The following is an 11,975-nucleotide window of genomic DNA, read 5'->3' as shown; positions in this document are numbered from 1 at the left end:
GTAGCTAAAAAATAAATCAAACTGAAATAAAAGCTTCATGTTCTAAACCAGATGTAAAAAATGCCTTGGGATTTACTTCCAATATGAATTTCGAAATTAAAAAATGTCTGCTGCGGTTTATAATAAACAAAACCTATCAGCATTTCTGGCAAAAAAGTCTATTTAACGAGGTTAACTGATTTTCGCCATATTATTATCACGTTAGGCACATATAGATCTTTATTTGCAACAAATGTTTAGCATCTTAAAGTAGTGCTACATTGTTTTTAGTCCAGTTGCAAGGTTTTTTGGTTTACACATCGGGGTATTACAGAGAATTTGAAAGTTTAAACTCATCAAACTATTTTTCAAATTACAAATATAACTTTTGAATCATGATTCTGAGACTAACAAATTTATTTCGAATTTGTGACTTTACACATTTTTTCATAACACTATCCAAATATTTAAATAAATATAACAATTTTGTAATAGAGTGTACAAAAAACCTGTCAAATGTTTTATTTTTATTTTTAAGCTAATCAACAGGCTTAAGTAAGCCCTAATAGATTGGCTTTAATGAGTAGTACTTAATCTAAACATTCTTAAAATCTACTTAAATTAACAAAATGTATAATTGACAAAAGGTATGTATATAGCATAATCTAAACGGAAATGGCAAGTGTGACATCGTGAGTCAGGAGAGAACACCGCTTGCTTCTTAAATGCCTGCCCTTGCTGTAGGAAAACATCAACAGTACCGTTAAGTGAGATTTCGTTCACTGTTCTGAGGTCCTTGGCAGAGGGGAAAAGAATCCAATGTTTGTTTTATAATTTCCCACAGCAAAGACAGGATTGGTACGCAAGTTACAGTGAGGCACATTAAAGTTTATCTGAGCAAGGATATCATGGTCATCTATACAGTTAGATATTAATTTGTGCAAAAATAGCAAACCAAATGTTACCAAACAATATTTAAGTTAGTAATTTCATTAGTGATACGTATGCTCAAATATGGCTGCCGAAAAAAATGTTTTGAATTAATTATATTTTTTAATAAAATATGGTTGAATGTAGAAATTCGACAAAAATTACAAATGTAGGTTAAGTTTATTATGTTATAAGAATATATCGTGGGTATACAAGGAAAACCGGCTAACTGCAAAAAGCCAGTTTTGCGTAAACTGAATTTTAAAGTTTGGTTGTTCATTCAAAATCAAGTTTTGTTTTTTTTTTAAATACTTATTGTTCATTATTCATGAAACATATGTTTATACATTACAAAATTTATTTGAAATAATAAGCTACAGGATTTTGAGAAAAAAATAATAAGTAAGATAAGAAAAATAAGATCCGCATTTAGCTGATTTTCCTTGTGAAAAAAATTGTGCTGGTTGAGTTAGCCAGTGACATTGTCTAACTGAATTTGAGTTGTATCAAATTCAACACTGTCTTCATCTTCAGATAAAGCATTTATCACATTAGCGTGAGTGGAAAGACTCTTTTACCAATGATGGAATTCTTTGGGAATGACTCCTGTATTGCGTCACTTTAACAAGTCTTTTTTAACACAGTTTTTCGCTGCAGTAAGGTTTCGTTGAGGGAGATGTTTTAATTTTAATAAAAAATAACTTGTTTAGTTAAACTCACATAGTAGTTGTTTTTACTTGTAATAAAAACTTTGGATGTGATATTGTTTTAGTGACGAAAACCAGACAAAGACACTTAACCGCTTCCCTTGTATATTCATTATTAAAAACATAAACTTTAATTGAAAAATAATCACATAAAATCATTTAAGTGATTTTCTTTGTGAAGATTTGAAAATAAATGCTATATATACGTTTTTACTCGCTCTACAATTGTCTGAAACTCAGTCAATGGCGGTAATATCATTTAACCGATTATACCTGTAGATAGAGGATAACAATTTGAAGTTAATGGTATTCATAACTCAAATATGCCAAAAACGTAGTTTAACCGGTTTTCCTTGTATACCCACGATATAATTAAACTGATGAATTACTAGTATTAAACATACCTGTAATTTTTTTGAAAACATAAACAGAAAGAAAAAATATCAATTTCATATACATCGATTATATCCGTCGGAGCCAATTATTGTAGCTAGTACGTATTCAACAAAATTTTTGTGTGTTGGTAAGAGATAGGGAAATTTGTAGAGTATTTTGCAAAAAAATATTTTTCTGTGTCACCCCACATTGCCGCTGCACTGTCGGGTTTGAAGGTATATATTTATATGTTTGGATAATTTGTATAACGCCATTTTTGCGAAAATCACCTCAAGGGCGTATTTATTGGTAAAATATACGCTGAAAGGAACGAAATTTTTGTAATTACCGTTAGTTCCTTAACGTAACTAAAAAAAGGGTCCTGTTTTTTTAGTATTCAAAAGTTCAAAATTGTTTTGAGCATTTTTAGATTCTTTTCAGAATATTTATAAATTACAAAAAACATTGTCGATTTTAAGCTGAATTTCAAAGAAAAAAGATTGTATTTAAAGATTTATGCAGTAAACATAAAACTACCAGATAAATATTATTAAAGATACATCCATTTTGGCAACCCCAACAATAATAACTGGGTTTCTTGTAGTACAAAATTTAGAAAAATATACACATTATTTAGTTTAATTATATTTAGTTTATTGTAACACTCGACGTTATTAAAAATAAAAATTCGATTAATATCTGCCACATTTTGTTAAGTGCGCTATCAAACTCTGTCGACTGAACGATTAAAGCGTTTTATAATCATCGGAGGACGGATGGGAGATAACCATTTACACATCCATTCAAAACATTAACTTAATAATTTAAATTGTGCAGTTTCATCAAAATCATTTAATTATCAGATGACAATTTACTTTAGAACCCCAAAACACACAAAGCATTTGAATATTGTAAGTTTAGGCAGCGTGCGAATGAAAATATTTTTTTACTCACTTGTAAGTGCTGAAAACGCGGTAGCCTCGCAGATTGCGGATCAATTTAACGTGACGAAGTTAGCAGTCAAGTAAATTCGATCTTCAATAGGTCGAATAGATCTCTAGCATCTAGAACATCACTAAAATGTTCGCTGTAAATGCAATTGTGCGATTGCAAACGTATTGAATGAATAATCCCTTTTTCTTAAGTGTCCCTTTTTTATAAATAATAGCCGACTGTGCATTGTGAATGTTTCGTCCCTCGGTGAGATTTCACCCCATTTTATTATGCAGTCCCTAACAATGGGAGATGATCCCCTTACAAATTTAATATTGTAAATATACAAAGTTAAATAGGGAGAAATAATTCGATTTGGACCCCAATGTGTTTGCCACTTTAGTTAAAATCGTATCCATTAAGAAGTGACTTTAGCGGGGATTATATTTAACCAGTTTAGGGTTTTTTGCATTACACTTTAAGCTTAAAGGATTTGCTATCTATCCGGGTATATTTTGACTGCGCATTCTCTTTTAGGGTTATGCGGATTAGTAGCCAAGTTGTAGAAGACTAAATTTGTGGGTAGCAAAACACGGCGTATGGATTACGTTACCTATAATACTAAGGCATTACTTATATCATATTTATAATAACTTAAAACCACGTCGGTATAATATACTTGAAATCAATCGAGAACCAACAAAATTCATAAAAATCTGTAATAAAAATCGGTAAGTACAAAAAATCTTGACCAACTTACGCGCCCGCGCGGTCATTACGGACACTATTATACAAAAAAATGTTTTTCTTGCTATGCAAATAATAATTATACGAAGGACAGTTATGCCACAATGAATCTGTTTTGCCGGATAAAAAGAACATGAGAATAGCACTTTAAACAAAGAAGACAGAGACGCTGGTCTTTGCCCGGTGTTTGTGTAAAAGATACAAAAACAATATTAGAAATTCGTTCCGTCAGTCGGTTATTGGCTGCAGGCGAGAGGGCACGCTAGTTATATGACCGGCGTATTTATGATTTTAAATTTATATTGCTATATAACGCCTTAGTTATGTATATTTTTTTATAAATTGTGTAAAAGGAATTATTTAACCGTATGTCACAACGTTCTTTTTAAATTTCTGAAATTCCGAATATTCTGTCTTTTGCTTGTCGTGACACGATGTTACATCACCGCGTGTTAAGGAATTTTGTAGCACAGATTTTAAGAGTAAAAAGCGTACAATAGAAAGCCCAGAAATCGTATTAGGATTTAAATGAAAAAAAAACTCTGTTTATTCAACAACACAATACTTAACTCATAAACCCACCATCCTTTGCGCACGGTGATGAAACATCGACGAAATATTTTAATGTTCAGACGTTTGAAAATAAAATTCGTTTTTAATAATTCCTTTTCCATAATTTAAAAACATATGATTAAAATTAAGCCCTGTTTTAGCGAAATGAATTTGAAATCATAATTATGCCGCTCATTTAACATGCATGCGCCCCCCACCACTGTACACAATCACTAGCCACAAAACAGCGTCTCCGATATCCTTGTTAAGAGTTCTATCTTCGTGCTCTCTCTTATATAGATTTATTACTGTATTTCAGTGGCGAATGGTGATTTTATTTTCAGATAAGCTATAAAAAATTATCATATATTTGTACCTACATAAGATGTACATAATATAATGTAAGTAATATATACTATAAATTGATATTTTCCCGTCGTTCTGTGTGATACAACAACTCTCATCCATGAAATTAACTCAAACGACGTAACTTCGGGATATATTATATTATTTGGATATATTGTCCATTACTGTAATACATAACTCATTTAAAAATATAAAAAAAATACTACTTCAAATTCAGTCGATATTAAATATTTAATTGAAATGTCAACTGGCCGAATGGTTCTAGAAATTAATAGTGCTATTAACGGCCGCGTTGAGCGCATATGTCCTACAATATGACGCATGAAAGTAATTATGGTCTTATGTCAAAAGTACCATCTCAATGAAAAATAGCCCTTAAGAAAAAAAATATTAAAATACTGTTTTCCAAATCAAGAATCTTCAAATAATTTATGTAATCTGCAAGTTTAATCTAGGAGAAAAAACCCGCACTGGGGTAAAGACTTACAAAATATAGTATACTTATTTGTATGAAAAAATAAGCTGGAATAATTGGCTAGTTTCTTGGCTCACCGCAGGCGCTGGGCGCGCTTTACTAATATTAATATTTATTTTAGGATAAAGATACAAACGGTGGAGATGATTTGAAATAAATTGTCATTTTTTATTTGTTTCTCTGGAAATAACATTACAGTAAAATATTATTATGGTTCGTCAAATATAATGGTAAGCTGCGCATAATCGCTTCTATACATGGTTCGCCCCTGCTGTATTGGCGGACATTCATTCTTCGCGTGACAAGAATAAATATTTTTTGTATCAAAATCCTGCAAAGTGATACAAAATTTATTTTTTAAATCCGATGTAAAAATGTCCATTTGAAGATCACAAAAAATACAACTTAGTAATTTTTAAAAAAATAAGAGGGATGTATCAATGGTTGTTTCATATGTTGCCTAGTGTGACATCACAGCCACACAAGAGTAAATTATGCACGATACCTTCAGATTCCACGTTTATATTATTTAGGTAATTAATTGGCCTGTGCCTCGGCCATTTTAAACACAACAATTTCTCATTTTATATCGTCATTTGATACCGTTTTAAAAACAATAATTGTACTTGGTAAAACGGTTTTTTTTCCTGCAAGGATTTTTCTATTTTTTGTGTTTAGGTACAACTTTGTTTAAATAACTAACGATCAATTAAATTTCGTGGTATTTTCGTATTTCATCATCATCATTTCCTTTCTGTACCGAAGGTGCATAGGGCACTGAATTGGTACACCGATCGCAGATAATCATGATAGTTTTTTCTAACATGAAGGTAAGATAGTCACACGCTTCAGGTACCAGTCCAGGGATTTCGAAATATTTTTAGTGTAAAAACACCCTCTTAAATACATATTTAATATCAACCATGTTGGGAATCCAACCCGAGACCTCTTGCATTGTAGGCAAACGCGCTGAACATAACACCACGAGGCCGACAAAATACATACATATTACAAAAAAATACATTAATAATGTATCCCAAGTTGGGATGCAACAAAATGGAAAGTGGAAGCGCGCACATAATTAAATAAAAGCAAAAATAAAAAATAAATATTATTACAAAAACATACATATATTTCAAAGGACATCTAGACAACACGCTTAATAGTATATAAATCCATGCAATTAGCTCCTATATATCAGAATTGTAATATATCATAATTGAAGACAAGAAACTAGAATCTTAATCGTCCATACGCTCTGTAGCTGCAAGTCATGCTGGGATATTGATTTATTTTACAGCGCGTTTGAGGTGATTTTCCCAAGAATGGCGCTATATAAATTATCCAAATATATATCTCGCAGTAGTCTCCTGCAATGGTGTCTTCCCTTAGACAAAATCAAGACTTGTATACTCCTCCTGAAAATGGCCTTCGTTTTGGAGAACTTAATATGTTCATTTATGAAAAACTCACCTGTATTAGTTTGTAAGAAATTGCTTCTACAGAACTACTAAAAATTTAAATTTGATATTGAATTCAGTACTAAGCTACGCCTAATAGGAACTAACAGAATTACGCAGTTACTTATTTCAGAATTAGACGGAGCGTCGTGAATTTTACTTCAGTTCGTGAATAACTGCGCATGCGAAAGGTTGTGTGTAGGCTTGATGCAATGTTTTTAGATGTTTTTAATAAATAAATACTGAACCCATCATAGATATCTACATTAACAACAAACCAAAAAAAATGTTGGAGTTAATTAATTTTAATTTATTTCAACAAAGAGGGAAAACATTTTTGAGAAGGGAATACTTCTACTTCACTTTTACTTTTACTTCACAAAAGTCAACAGATGGAAGAGTTGAGGAAATGTGGATGTTCAAACATGGGCAGAATGGTGAATGTTACACAGTGTGTAAAGTGGCCACTCAAACCAGCCAATGACAGGTCATAAGCCCTGTAAATGTCTAGACGTCCATATTCCCTTCTCAAAAATGTTTTCCCTCTCTGTTGAAATAAATTTAAACATGAACAACTCCCTAGGGAGGAAATCCAGCCAGTTTGCAAGCATTTGGACATAATCAAACATTGTTTAATTAATTTGCTTTAATTTTCTTTAGTTGTATTTTATTCTAATTGTACCTGTATGTATTATAAGAAATTGTGTTTGCCATTGTTGAATGCTCTAAATAAAAGTCCGTAAATAAATAAATGTATTAAAAGATAAGTGGACGTACAGCTGATTTCATTATATAAAAAAATAAAGTAGGTACTGATTGTTTAGAAGTTAAGTTTTTAGGAAATCGTTGGTTCCTTTCAACCTATTGGACGGAACTCGCGCTAAAAAAAAAAACAAATATGCGAATGTTCAAATATAAGCAAAATAGTAAAGTGTACAGCATGTTAAGCGGTCACTTAAATAAGCCTAAGATAAGTCTTGCGCTCTGTAAATGCCAAGACTTTCATTTCCTCATTTTTAAAAGTTCTCTATTTCTGTTGAAATATCACTAATATTAATATTTTGTTATGAATTTGAATACTTTATTTTATAGGCACGTAGAATCCGCTAAAGTATACCTACTTATCTATAAAGTAAGTTTGAAATGATGTAAATTAAAAAATGTGTTATAAAGATATGAATCAAAGCGTAAAATTAGGGGACGCTTTGATTAAATAATTCAAGTGCAAAAAAGCATTCCGTTCTTCCGTAGTAAGCTCCTCTCGTCACGGCTTTTCAAATGACACTGAGCTTTCGCGCCTGTCAAAAGCTTTCCACGTGGTCGAGCAATGTGCAAAGTGGAGGGGATAGGCGTAGCCTCCTGATTGGCTCCACCCCCTCCGCCCGGGGCCAATCATCACGGTTCCATTTTTAAATCTAACCAATCATAAAGTCATCAATCTCTTTTGATAAAGGTACGTAAGATCGGTAGCACCGCTCCGTTATATTCGTGTTAACTTTTGTAATGTTTTTGAATAAGAAAATAATAAGGGGTTTTCACACATAACGTTTTATTTGGTGGCTGGATAATAAAGTGCCTGACGGGTGACGGGTGACGTGTGAAAACGTTTTAAAAGTGCTTGAACTTTTGCTTTAAAAATTCTAATTTTAATGTCCCGGTGACATCATATTATTTACAATTTATAAATCATCGTCATTCCTTTTTATCACATAATGGTGCATAGAGCACTGCATTGGTACACCATTCGCAGCGTATCTTGATCATTTTTGTTAAATGAAAGTAAAAGAATCAGTCTTACGCTTCAAATACCAGTCCAGGGACTATAAAATATTCTTATTTGAAAATACCCTTTAAAATAAATCATATTTCATATTAACCATGTCGTGAATCGAACCCGAGACCTCGTGCATGGTAGGCAAACAGGCTGATCATTACATCCCGAGGCCGTCAAGCTATAAATAAAGCGTTGAATTTAAAATATATATATACGAGTATATCTCGAAGTTGTCTGTGAGGGGGTGAAAGCGAAAATAATGAAAATAAAATAATAGGGAGTTTTATTAAAAAATACGTTTTAGTTAAATTCTGATTTAAATTTGCTGCAACAGAGGGAACTCTTCCATCTGTTGACTTTTGTGAAGTAAAAGAGCTGAAACCTTTATCATAGTCACTTAAACCAGCCAACGACAGGACATAAGCCCTGTAAATGCCTAGACTTTCATATTACCTTCTCAAAAATGTTTTCCCTCTGTTGCAACAAATTTAGATCAAAGTTTAACTACAAGATTTTTTTTATTAAACTCTTGATTATTTTATTATTTTTATTATTCGCATGGGCCAGTATCGAGACGTTTCGATTATTTACTTGAAAAAAAATTCAACTCGTATCGTTTTTTCAAAACGTGGTTTATATAATTGATCGCTTATTTCAATAATTTATATTAGGTACTTCTAATAAATATAAAGAAAATTATAAACTATGTATAAATTATATATCCTTAAAGGATAAACCACAGGAGTCACATGAAACGAAATGGTCAGGAAACAAGATGCATTTTATTATAAAAACAAAGTTTTCCAAAACATTGTTTTTATAATAAAAGTACATTTTAAAAAAAAAGGACATAGCATATCTGGGACGACTGACGTTTTTTTTTGTATTCAAACAATGTGGACTTTATATTTTCATTTTAACTTAAAAAAGCATTTTTATGACGAAAATGTCCGGCGTTTTACTAACGTGTAACATAACTTATTGTGATAATTTCTGCATTTTTAACTTCAGAATGGCAAAAAGTGGACTGTCTTGTTTTATACTCTAGGGTAAAGATATTAGATTACCTTTAGGCTTAGTTGTAAGGTGTATTTTTAAAATAAAGATTGTTCACGCAATTTGACGCGAATCACATAAAATCTTCTCCTGAAAAATTAAGTTTTAAGCAAATGTCAAGTTTAGAAACAACGGTACTCAATCATGAAATTGAAATTAATATTAAAAGAATATATTTTTAAAAGAATACTACCTGGTAAAAAAAGAAGTATAAAAATTGTAAAATTGTTTTCAGGCGTTTCCTAGTAGGTGATTTGGTTCAGCCGGATGAATATCACCCGCATGATAAAGGTTTCAGCTCCTTTACTTCACAAAAGTCAACAGATGGAAGAGTTGAGGAAATGTGGATGTTTAAACATGGGTAGAATGGTGAATGTTACACAGTGTGTAAAATGGCCACTTAAATCAGCCAATGACAGGTGATAAGCCCTGTAAATGCCTAGACTTCCACTTTACCTTCTCAATAATGTTTTACCTCTCTGTTGCAATAAATTTAAATTTAAAAAAATATGATTTGGTAGGCACCTTAATAATTTATTAGGTAGGTAGGTATTTAATTACTGTAATATTTAAAAAAATCTAGTCAGGTTACCTACTTGCATATTTTATCTGCCTGGGTTAGTGGTTAGTGCGTTTGTTTACCATGCAGGAGGTCTTGAGTTCGATTCCCGATATAGTTTATATTAAATATCAGTTTAAATTAGCGTTTTAGGCTATAATAATAATAACATTTACTGAGCATTACGAAAATAATCATTTTTACAAATTAAAAATAAATATTCTATGATTCTAGACTGGCACCTGAAGCGTAAGACTGATCATTTAACCTTCATGTGACAAAAATGATTAAGATACGCTGCGATTGGTGTGCCATACCTAGGTACCACCTAAGGTGTGCTGTACAGTAAATATCTTAACACGTCTTGCAGCTACAGAACGTGCAGACGGTTTGGATTCTAGTTTCTTGTCCCAATTACGATAGATTTCAATAACAGATAAAATCTATATCACAGTACGTCTTCAGCTACAGAACGCGTGTACGGTGAAAAATCAAGACCACCTTTAATTAATGTATTTTTTTAATGTAGTACCTATGCGTATAACCTAAGTACTGTTTTTTTTTAAATAACCATTACGTAAATTAAATTGTTAAGTCAAGGCAATATCGTGACAGTCGGGATTTGTTATTATTTATTTAAACCAAATGCTACTTTACTTATACGGTGATTTATGTATAACATAATTAATTTATGTGATTTATTTAACAAAAACATAAAAAAAAAAAATTAAATTTAGAAAATTTAAATAAAAAGTACACCTCCAACCAATTTTGTAATATCGTGATAGATTGATAATATTGTGATATCGCATAAGCAATTTTGTGATGTAATAAATTAATTTATAAAATACAGCTTCAATAAGAGCTGAATGTTTATAGGAAGCCAGTCTACATCATCAGACAGATCTATGTGTATCATATATCGCATTAAAATTGACCTGCAGCCAACGCTCTCCTGGTGATGCCATTTTCCACACTCTATATATTATATCCACCCAGTTTTGTCTCTAAAGGATACATCTTGAAAACGTACCCCGCAAATATCACACAGTACTTTTTTTCATGCAGGGTTTCTTAATTTCTTTTTGGACATATGTCGATGTCTCATGGATCTCTCCGTCTGTCCCCAGTTTCAATTTTTTCAGCCATTTTACGTTTCTGTAAGGAATACAACAACATTTATAAGATTTTATTTAAATAATTTAAAAATCGATAACCACAATCAATTGCAGCGTACATTTATCATTTTTGTAACATGAAGGCAAGATGATCAGTCTTACGCTCCAGGGACTCTGAAATATTATAGTGTGAAAAAACAATTATTTTTCACTTCGCGATATACGTTGCTATATTTTACACTATGTAATTACCACACTGGTTCAAAAGTTTATTTAAAAATGCTACAATGACATTCAGTAAAATATTTCCATTGTGATTGAAATGTCAACACTGCTGATTCCTTCTAAAAATGAAAAATGACAAAAAGGGTCACATCGAGCGCTACATCATAATATGTCAACTATATCATAATAAACAAAAATATTCCTTAGGAAATCTTGTTCGAAATACTATTTTTGAAATCTGCTAGCTTATTTCAAGATAAAATAACAGCAATTGGGTTTTAAGAATTTAAATACAGTTTTGTATGAAGAACCATGCTAAAGTAATCTGCTAGTTTTTTTGTTCACTGGAAACATACTAAGCGCTGGGCGCATTTTATCAATGTTTATATTTGTTTTTATGGGAAAATATAAACGGTAACGGTCATTTGTCATAAAACAAAATTATTTTATTTATTTTCCCATAAATAAAACTTCTACAAAACATTATTATTGACAGTCTAACATAATGGTAAGCTGCGCATAACCGCTTATATTGACGATTAGCCTGCGATATCTACCAACGAATAAATTTTGGTGCTTACGTTTTTGTCCAGATTTATTACTTAAAAATTGTAGTATAATTTTTTAGTACAAGGGGGTACCTTTTCTGAAATTGATGTAGGTAATATAATGAATATGTATGAATTATCAATATTTATTAAAACGAAAGTTATGACACC

General features: G+C 31.4%; 1 protein-coding gene across 1 annotated transcript in view; it reads left to right on the top strand.

Moving 5' to 3' along the window:
- Positions 1 to 5,888: 5,888 nt before the first annotated feature.
- Positions 5,889 to 11,975, top strand: part of HGTX (HGTX homeodomain transcription factor) — a gene marked incomplete at its 3' end in the record, with an annotated part of 72,929 nt that continues 66,842 nt past the window's right edge. Inside the window, exon 1 of the mRNA XM_088224282.1 lies at positions 5,889 to 5,894. Coding sequence (XP_088080408.1) covers positions 5,889 to 5,894 — 6 coding nt within the window. The remainder of the gene's footprint in view (positions 5,895 to 11,975) is intronic.

The sequence above is a fragment of the Micrasema longulum genome, unplaced genomic scaffold, assembly GCF_059751315.1.
Source record: "Micrasema longulum isolate JH-2025_06_02 unplaced genomic scaffold, ASM5975131v1 h1tg000277l, whole genome shotgun sequence".
NCBI classification, from domain to species: Eukaryota; Metazoa; Arthropoda; class Insecta; order Trichoptera; family Brachycentridae; genus Micrasema; species Micrasema longulum.
The sequence above is the reverse complement of the archived record's forward strand: the minus strand, read 5'-3'. Positions and strand labels throughout refer to the sequence as shown.